General features: G+C 64.7%; 1 protein-coding gene across 8 annotated transcripts; it reads left to right on the top strand.

Moving 5' to 3' along the window:
• The first annotated feature begins 484 nt into the window (after nt 1-484).
• TBRG4 (transforming growth factor beta regulator 4) lies at nt 485-8,762 on the top strand. Of its 8 annotated transcripts, none has more exons than XM_082692147.1 (12): nt 485-610; nt 1,086-1,232; nt 1,712-2,199; nt 4,180-4,503; nt 5,005-5,176; nt 5,455-5,612; nt 6,104-6,223; nt 6,979-7,123; nt 7,397-7,642; nt 7,763-7,874; nt 7,967-8,081; nt 8,499-8,762. In XM_082692147.1, the coding sequence occupies exons 2-12, from the start codon at nt 1,226-1,228 to the stop codon at nt 8,598-8,600; spliced, it is 1,989 nt and encodes a 662-aa protein (XP_082548273.1). In that variant the 5' UTR covers nt 485-610; nt 1,086-1,225; the 3' UTR covers nt 8,601-8,762. The 8 variants fall into 8 exon arrangements, with proteins under 8 accessions (XP_082548273.1, XP_082548269.1, XP_082548274.1 ...); XM_082692143.1 differs by having other exon boundaries at nt 1,086-1,244; XM_082692148.1 differs by having other exon boundaries at nt 519-610; nt 1,083-1,232.
• The last annotated feature ends 767 nt before the right edge of the window (nt 8,763-9,529 follow it).

Genomic DNA, 9,529 nt, shown 5'->3' with positions numbered 1-9,529 from the left:
GCAGCGGGGAGAGCGCGGCGGGAAGGGGCAGTAACCACGCACAGCCCTCAGAGGCGCGGGGTCCGCCTCCCGCCCTCCCAAAACGATACGCCCGCACCCGCGAGCCGGAGACGGTGCGTGAGCCCCACGGCCGCGGCGGGAACAGAGCGCCCGCAGGACTAGGCACACCGCGCCTGCACGGCCGCACGACCCTGTGGGATCCGCTCCACCGCAGGCCCTCCGCGCAGGACCCGGGGCGGACTGCAGGGCGGGGCTGCGGACGCCCAGCCGTCAGCCCCGGGTCCCGAGGGTCTCATTCTTCCCAGTTCCCATCTTTCCTGAACTGCCCAGCACTTCCCTCTCGCCCCGCTACTTCCCATTTCCTAGGTTGTGCCCTCAGCAAATATGGTACTCGGCCAGAGAGGCAGTGGCTAGCGTGAGTTCCAGTGTCTGCCCTCAGCAAAGATGGCACTGTGCTGGAAAGGGTGTGGGCACAACTTCCGGTCGGGCGGACCTCGGCTAGGCTCGTTTCCGGCGGCGCTCCAAGTGACGTAGCGAGCGCGCCGCGCGGCGTGAGCCGAGGACGGTGCGGGGGCACATGGAGGTCAGCGGCGGCTCCCGCGGCTGCTGCGTACGTCTGGCGCGGGTGGGGAGGAAGATTCTGGGCGTGGGTTCTGAGGGCTGGAGGGCGCACCGGGATGCGGGGGGTCGGGGTCCTGCGGCTGGAGGCGGGGAACCGGCCGACCCGTGCGTGCGCGCTCTTCCGCCGCCATGCCGCGTGGCGGCCGGCGGGTCCGGCTGCGGGTGTTCTGTCTGCCTCCGACGGCCGGGCTTCGGGGCTGGTGTTCGCCCGACCCCAGCGGGGCCTCCGGACCTCAGCTCCGTACCCAGGCCGCAGGCCTGTCCTCCGTGGGGGGCGTCCCCGCCGGCGGGCGCCGGGGGTGCGGGAGGGACGTCGCTTTCGGGCGCTTGTCCTCCGGAGTCTGGGCTGTGCGGTGGTGAGACCCGAGGCATCGCAGCTGCATGCGCCGGCGAGCGAGGGAGGCGTGCGGCCTGGGGCCAGGCTCCGGGCAGCTGGGAGTCGAGCGCGCGCTCTGCTTTAGCAGGAGGGGAGGCCCGGGCACCTGCCGTGCGCCCGCCGCGGGATCGCCCCGCCGAGCGAGACGTTCCGAGCGGCTGGAGGCCGCAGCAGCGGGATGTGCGACGGAGCCTGGGAGGAGCTGACGTCTCGCTTGGGCATGGAGGCATGAAGGGTGATTTCCTGGGTCTGTGGCGTTGGGGAACAGCGGGGCCTGGTGGGGGCGGAAGGGCGAGGCTGTGGGGTGTGGATTTTCCAGGTGCGGTCTGATGGAAAACGTCTTCCCTTGCGTCTCCCCAAGTCAGCTCTTCTAACTCTCGGGGCCTTGGAAGTGAGGGGGGCCCCGGGCCAGCCCCACCGGGAGGCCTGAGACAGGCGGGGGTCTGGATTGTCGAGCTGGCTGACTCCAGGCGCTGCCAGAACAGCCGCTCCGCAGCCCAAGCCCTGGTGCCCTGCACTTTGGTGGTCAGTCACATCCTTCGAGGAAACCAAGTCTGTGAGGTTTTTGCTGCAGAAAGCACCGGCCCACGCAGGGACAGGCAGAGAGGAGAGGTTCCAGCTGGTGGGGAGGGTGGCCGTCCCTTTGTGGGTCCTGCTCTCGGGTCCAGGAACGGGAGCTCACCGGAATCACTGCTTTCTCTCTGTTGTCTGCAGGGCTGTGGAACCACGTGCTAGCCGTCTTACCTGCCGGCCCCTGCCCCCAACCCCAGGCCACCATGGCTGCCCGCCTGGTGAAGCAATGTGCATGTCTCCTAAGGGAGGCCACCCTTGTTCCCCCTGCCACGGCTCCTGCCATGGCTCCCGTGGGTCGACTAAGACTTGCCCAGGTCGGCCGCAGGACTCTGACCTCCTCAGCTACCTCGCCCAGTTCTCACTTCCCACGTTCCTTGTCTGGGCTCCTAGAGAAGGAGCACGTGTTCAGTGCCAGGCCGCAGCAGCAGGAGGTGGACCGGCTCATCGAGAAGGCCACCCGGCCAGAGGAGCTCCTGGAGCTGCTCAGTGGTGGTCACCGCCTGCACGAGAACCACGCAGCCCTCGTGCTCATCCAGCTTTCCCGCCTGCTCTCCAATAAGCCAGAACACAAGGCCTCGCTCATGCAGGATGCCCGCTTTCAACAGCTTCTCCAGCTTGTCAACAGCCAGGTGGGTTTCTAGAATGTTCTCTCAAGGTTCAATGGGCAGAAAACAGTGGCACTGGAGTCCAGAGCAGCCAGTCGCTTTCTGTAACTGGGAACCTTTTTGCTTGCCTAGTTCGTTACATTCTTTGGTTAATTGTCCGCACGGTCCCCTTAGCTGAATTTTGCTGTTCTTCTCTACCAAGCAGCAAATGGGACACGGGACATGGATGCGCAGGAAGCAAGCTGGTTCTTCTCCGTTTCCCGGGTGCTTTTGCCCTGGGCAGGCTGTCCTGACCTGTGTAATTGCCCTTCAGTGTCTGGCTCACGGTGGGCATGCCCCTAAAGCTGGAGGAGATACGGGGGGCGGGGGGCTGAGGAAGGGTCCCAGGGAGCTGGGTGCAGCCCTCATCCAGTTGGTCAAATCCTTAACACATGAGTGCAGAGGGCACCTGTCTGTGGCACGGGGGTGGGGTGACACACCAGCTCTTGGCGGTGGCCTTGTCGGCCCACAGTCCTTCCCCCAGTCCATGCTGGAGGGAAGCCCTGCTTTGGTCACTGAGCTCCAGAGCTCTGTGTGCAGGTGTCAGAGGCCGAAGCCGAGGAGAGTCACAGGTTAAGGGTGGGGTTTCCGACTACGTTGTGGGAAAGCAGTGGGCGTGGCCGGCTGGTTTTACAGCCAGATAGGCCCGCAGAGAAAATGCCGGAATGCTTCTGTGGTATGGGAGGTGTGGAGCTTTCTGTCTGTTGAAACGTGTGCATGGCACTGAGGTCACGGCAGAAGGTCACTTCTCTCTGATGCTGTCGCTTGTAAGCTCTTACCAGCCTCCTTCTGGTTCTGCGACTGTGGTCCTGGTAGTTACTGTTTTGCACACACACAGACAACTGAAGTGTGTTTCAAGAGACGAGAGCAGACGTCGGAGCAAACCCATGAGCCAAAGCAAACAGGGAACTAAGTGTAATGCAGGTGGTGGCCGAGCTTCCTTGTAAAAGCTCTCCTGCCTTCCAGGAGACACAGATGCCGCACCACGTTTCCTGATACGGACTGAAATTTTTACTTGCTGGCCTCCGCAGCCCTTCCCTGGCTCCCCTGTTTACACTCTGCTTCCTGTGTGCAGTCCCATTTCACCGGGGAAGGGAGCGGCCCCAACAGTGGGGCTGAGTTAGAGGCTCAGTGCTATGGGCAGGACCCCACCTGAGCCCCTGCATGCTGGCTCCCTGGGGGCCCTCCGCCACATTCTGCCTCTGCAAGGGCGTGAGCTGGGCTAGAGAGGCCCATTCGCATCCCTGACGACTGGAAACATCAGCGGGGTCCCCCTTATCAGAAACAGCCCCCAAGGAGGAGGGAGGTGCTGGTGCCACTGCCTCAGGGCTTGGGGACACCGTGTGTTGTGGTGTGAAGCCTCACGGGGTGTGGGTCCTTGAGGTGGCAGCGGTGGTAGCTTGTGAACAGCCAGCCCCTCGTCCCTGGTACCTGGGGGTGTGGGGTCGCCAGGCCTTCTCTTGCCCACATATACCAGGGCTGCTTTGCAGCCACACACCTCGGAGAGCAGGGGCTGGTGGGAGGGTGGGGCAGCAGGGCGCCGCACCTGGACATGCTCCGTGGGGCGGCTCTCTCCCCTTACCGTCACTGCAAGCCAGGGAGCCAGCAGGTGGACAGTTTGAACCTGAGTCAGCCCTGCAGGCTTTCCCCTGACTGCTGGACTCGGCAGCTTGCTGGGTTCATGTCTGCGCGTGAATGGGGCACTCGTCCGGCGGACCCACTACACAGATCCGTGGCCGGGTCTTTGTGTAACCACCTGCCTCTGTGGAATTTGTGTTGGAGGAGCCTGGGGGGTTTTCCTCCTCGCACAGAGCTCATGTTCGCAGGGGACCCAGACCGCTGGCGGAGCAGGGCGGGCTGCCAGAAGTGCCCACCTTCCGGCCGTGGGCGGGGAGCTGTGCTGGCTCCAGACAGGTGGGTACAAGTGTGTTCTCGGGTGTGACTTCCCGTGTCCTCTTCGCCCAGATAGCCTCCGTCTGGCACGGGCCCCTCGTGAGGCTGCTCCGGAGCCTCTACACACTGGCGCTGCCCACGGCCTGCAAGCAGCTGCAGTCGGTGGAGCAGGAGGTCCGCTGGCGCCTGCGCAGGCTCCGGTATAAGCACTTGGCCTTCCTGGCGGAGTCTAGCACCACCTACATGCAGCAGCGGGGCTCCCAGGAGCTGCTGGCCGAGCTGCTTGTGAGCCTGGAGCGGCGCTGGGCAGAGATCGAGGACGGCCGCACGGTGGTGGCCCTGATGGCGAAGGCGGGGCCCCTCTCGGAGCCGCTGATGAACCGCCTGGAGGACAAGGTACTACTGGAGCAGGGGCATAGGACAGCCACGGGCACGCTCTGTGGCCATGCTGATGAGCCCCGCATGCTTCGCCTTCTCTAAAATCACTGTGTGCGCCTGACCTGGGCCGGTGGGTGGACCCACTCCAGGCTCACGCTTCCCGATGATGTGCTGTGCCACACACCCCCACACCTCACTTTCCACCCCACCCTCCCCGCAGTCAGGTCAAATTCAGCCCCCGTTGCCGTTGTAGCGGGCGCTGGCCTAGATGGCTGCTACAGCAGGCCGTGCAGCCCATGGGCCCCAGGCTCCCCATGCTGGGACCTGGGGATAAGTCTGGCTGCAGACAGGGCACCCGGGCCTGGGGGTTCCCCGGGTGGGAGCTGGGGCAGGCCCCACCCGCCCGGGGCCTGGGGTTAGTGAGCTCAGGCCCAGTTGCTGTCCCACAGGGGCCGCCCAGCGCCGCGCAGGAGCCCTGGCCTCGGCCGCCCCGCTGACCCCTGCGGCTGTGATTGACAGTGCCTGGAGCTGGTGGAACAGTTCGGGCCCGATGAGCTGCGGAAGGTGCTGGTGACGCTGGCCGCTCAGAACCGGCGGTCGGTGCCCCTGCTGCGAGCCGTCTCTTACCACTTGGTCCAGAAGCCCTTCCCCCTGACGAAAGGCATCCTCTTGGACCTGGCATACGCCTACGGTGAGCTCTTCCGGCTGGGAGCAGCGGGGAGAAGGGTGCTCTGGCTGCAGCTGTGTCAAATTCGGTGCCCGCCCACCCCGTGGCTGGCGCTGGCCCAAGAAGCTGCCACAGAAACACAGTGACCCATGGGCCCTGGTTCCCTCTGCTGGGCCTCAGGGATAAATTTGGTCACGGACACCTCGTCCCCAGAACTCAAGGCGAGGCTGGGATGGCTGGGTGGCTCCCAGGGCAGTCTGTAGACCCTCGAGGGTGAACCCTGGGCTCTCTCTGTCCTGAAGGCAAACTCGGCTTCCAGCAGACACAGGTGTTCCAGCGCTTGGCTGCTGACCTGCTGCCCCACGTGCCCGGCCTGACATCCGGCGAGGTGGCCCACTGCGCCAAGTCATTTGCCCTCCTCAAGTGGCTCAGTGGGCCTCTGTTCGAGGCCTTCGTCCAGGTGAGCCGGGCAGAGCCCTGCGGCTTAGGCCCTGACTCCCCTGGAGCGGGTTCCCTGCCCATTGCATCAGGGAGGCACAGCTGGCCAGACACACTGCCTGGTTGTTCATGGGGGTTTCTCCTTGGGTCATTCGGGAAGTAGACGTCGTGGGTGGGGACGGTGTTTTCTATTCTCTCAGCTTCGGAAGAGTTTGTTCTTGAGTGGCTGTCGCAGGGAGCCGAACGGGTGGCGAGGCTGGAATCCGCTTGAGCTCCCAGGGCAGCAGCGGGGACAGATGCGTCTGTGTGTGTGCAGCCAGCAGCTGCTTGAGGCCATGCTGAGCAGCCGCAGCATTTGCAAAGCTGCTGCCGGGTGGCTCCTGGGGATCCCAGCCTCTGGGGATGGCAGCTGCTGGCGAGGAAGGTCTGGGTGGCCCTGGTCGGCTGGGGTCATGGGCCATGGGAAGGATGGGTCTGTCTTACACTGTCCTCCACCTGGCCTGGCCGGCCTAGCACGTCTTGGACAGAGCCCAGACCGTCCCGGTACCGCACCTGTGCAATGTGCTTCTGGCCTTCGCGCACCTCAACTTCCGTCCGGAACGTCCAGAACAGGAGGATCAGTTCTTCAGCCTGGTACGGTCGGTCTGTGCGCCCCTGCCCCCTCTCCTCCCCTCTCCCTGCCGGCTGCTACGGGGCCCCTGGGGAGCAGCTCCAGGCTGGAATTCTGCGTGGGGGCCATGGGGATGCGAGGGAAGCAGGCTAGAGCCACATGATGCACATTGTCCTGGGGACAAAAGACACGTAGTCCCCCACGCCTACTGTGTGGCCCAGAGCAGCTGCAGGTCAGAGGCAACGGCCGGCTCCCTCGCGGGCCGCACAGGGCCAGGGGATCCCTGGTCTCCGATCCTGGTGCTTCCTTAACGCCCTGCCGTCGCTGTGAGCTGCAGGCAGAGCCGCATGCCGCATGGGTCACCTGTGCATCGACGCAGGGTGAGCCGTTCTGCATGTGCACCGGCTTTGACCCTGGGTGTCTGTGGGTCTAGCAGGCCAGCTGCAGCCCCTTCCATAGTCTCCAAGTCCCCTCAAGGCCAGAAACACCTTCCCGGCCTGGGGCCTGCTCCCCGTGTGACGGGAGACATGAGTTCATACCACAGACCCCTGTTGCTGGGAGAAGCTCCAGCTGAAAGTTATGCTGGTGCCGAGGAGGGTTTCTGGTACTCTTGACCGGGGCTGTCCCAAGTCTAGCCAGGAGCGTGGGCAGGATTGTCCCCGTAGCTCTTCAGGCCTCGGGGTGGCCAAGTCCTTCGGGAGCCCTGAGCGCTGCTGGCCCGGGATGCTGGCCGCCGCTGAGCACAGCCGCTTTCTCTGCCCGCCCTATCCTCGCTCAGGTTCACGAGAAGCTGGACTCGGAGCTGACCGGACTGCACCCGGCCCTGCAGGTGGACGTGGTGTGGGCCCTGTGCGTGCTGCGACAGGCGGGGGAGGCAGAGCTGCGGGCCGTGCTGCGCCCTGAACTGCACGGCCAGTTTCTAGGTGAGGGGTGGGGCGTCCCCTCCTCCCGAGCCCACGGCCACTGCACGTGCCCATCTGCTTTTGCGCTCCTCTGCCAGGGCAGGGCAGAGGCGGCCCCCTGAGCTCACCTGGCATTCACCACTCCTCTGCCCTCTCCCTGTGGGGGGCCCCCAGACCCTCTTCCCTGATAGCGCATGTGGTTCAGGGGGCAGTGTGGGGGCAGGGCGCCTGTCCCCCACCTGGCCTGTGTGTCCTTCAACCCACCTGCTCTTCTCACGCTGTCTTTTCCCTTAGAGGCCAAGTCTCCGAAGGACCAGGGCACCTTGAGGAAGCTGCTGCATGTGAACGCTAGCGCACAGCTGGAGCACCCTGGGTACGCGGGCCCATGTCTGCCGGCTGCGGCCCTGGTCCCTGGACTGTCTGCCCTCGACAGGAAGGTGACCCCCTTGCAGAAGGAGCTGCAGGACACGCTGAAGGGGCTGCTGGGGAGCAGCGACAGGGGCAGCTTCGCGGTGCCCACGCAGTACGGCTGGGTCCTGGGTGAGCCCCGCACACCCCCTTGCTGACGGCCATGGGGCTGCTGCTCATTCCAGCCCTCTGTGGTGAGGGCCCTGCGCCCCCGGGGACGGTCCCCAACACATGCACCCATGCCCCTCCTAGATGCTGAGGTGCTGCTGGACCCCGACGGCCAGTTCCTGCCCCTCAGGAACTTTGTGGCCCCTCATCTCGCCCCACCATCTGGGAGCCAGCCGCTGCCCCCCGGAGCCAAGAGGTAGGCAGCCAGACGCCTTCCCTGGGGCTCCCTGCTCCCTCCGCGGGCCCCAGGAGCACACTCCGCCTGAGCCCCGCGCCCTTCCCTGCCAGGCTGGCCTTCCTGCGCTGGGAGTTCTCCAGCTATGGCAGCCGGAGCCGAGACCTGCTGGGGCGCTTCGCGCTGGCCCGGCGCCACGTGCAGGCCGCTGGCTTCCTGGTGGTGGACGTGAGTACCGTGGGGCCCGGGGTCAGCCACGTCGGGGTCCCCCTTCACACGGAAGAAAGGGAAGCTTTGAAGGTGGCGTTAAGGCCACAGCTTCTGGGAGTCACTCAGAGCCTCATAGACCCAGTCTGCATGCTGGCCGCAGAGAGCAGATGGTCTTACAGGCTGGGGGACGGTTTTGTCATGTTTATGTCTTGGATGTTTTTCTGTCTTCAGTGGTTTTTAGAAATTAAAAGGCTCTTTTTGGGCGCTACAGCGTTCCGGATCCCTGGCCCAGGGGTCAGGGTGCTGTAGCTCTGAGCACTGAGGGAAGTGAGGCCTCCTCGCCGGCCACAGTCCTGCGGCTCTGTGGGCTTGGGAGGCTAGGGGTGCAGGTGCAGAACATCGGGCAGAGCCGCGGTAGCCATGCCCTCCCCGCAGGTCCCCTACTACGAGTGGCTGGATCTCAAGTCCGAGTGGCAGAAAGGCGCCTACCTGAAGGACAAGATGCGAAAAGCAGTGGCAGAGGAGCTGGCCAAGTGACGCGTCTTGAGCCATGGACTGTGCTTGCAGGGGGCCAGGCTCTCCCGAGGCCTGGCCAGGGCCACTGGACACTCGTGCCTGGACAAGCTTGCCCAGAGGGGCGTGCTGGCCTGCAGCTTCTGCTTCTTACGGGCAATAAACCTGTGATTTCAGCTTTCAACATCAGGAGACATTTCGGGTTTTGTTGCCTTCACCACCCTCTGCCCTGTTTTGCGCGCTACTGGCCTGTCCCCACCTCTGCCTTCCCCAGGGGCCCCCTTGGGACGCACACAGCTGCCTGTTGCACACGCCGTGCATCTACACAGGTGGAGCTTGATGCCTCCGGCCCTGGGGCTGTGAGGGCCTTCCCAGGCAGGCCCCTGGGTCTGGGGACATGGCTTGGGGTTCTCCTTGTGTGGGTGCTGAGCACAGTCGTCCTGGGAGGTTCTCTCCTGCCTGGGGTGTCAGGCGAGTGTGGGTGCCCTGAGGAGCTGAGCTGATAGGAGGTGCTGGGTCTGGAGCAGAACCAATGCTTGGCAGACATGGCAGGTCTCGTGACCCCTCCCCGCCCATCTGGGCCAGAGGTTCCTGGGGTCACGGGCCTGTGTGCCCCAAGTCTCCTTTCCCACTGCAGCAGTAGTGCTACTAGATGCTGGAAAGAACAGTTCGTCCCTGGCTCCAGGGTGAAGGGAGCTGGGGAGGAAGGCGACCTCCACCCTGGGTCCCGAGGCCAGCCATTCCGCACACCTCCAGAGAACTCGCAGCTCACACAGGCACGGGGGTGGACACGTTTGCCCAGGGGGTGGCTGTCCCTCCGTAAGTGGGAGGGAGTAGCGACAATGGCCCAGGCAAGAGACCTGCCAAAGCGAATGACTGGCACGGGTGAGCGCCGGGTGCAGATCAGCTACGACGGGCCTCGCGCGGCCCCCTGAGGACGTGTGAGCCTGTCC

This window comes from Mustela nivalis, assembly GCF_964662115.1.
Source record: "Mustela nivalis genome assembly, chromosome: 12".
In the NCBI taxonomy this organism is placed as follows: Eukaryota; Metazoa; Chordata; class Mammalia; order Carnivora; family Mustelidae; genus Mustela; species Mustela nivalis.
This window is presented reverse-complemented; position numbering and strand designations above follow the sequence as displayed.

Coding starts and splice junctions, on each gene's coding strand:
- TBRG4 (XM_082692143.1), top strand. Junction 2,200..4,179: donor TCCAGCTTGTCAACAGCCAG/GTGGGTTTCTAG, acceptor CTCTTCGCCCAG/ATAGCCTCCGTCTGGCACGG. Junction 4,504..5,004: donor TGAACCGCCTGGAGGACAAG/GTACTACTGGAG, acceptor TGTGATTGACAG/TGCCTGGAGCTGGTGGAACA.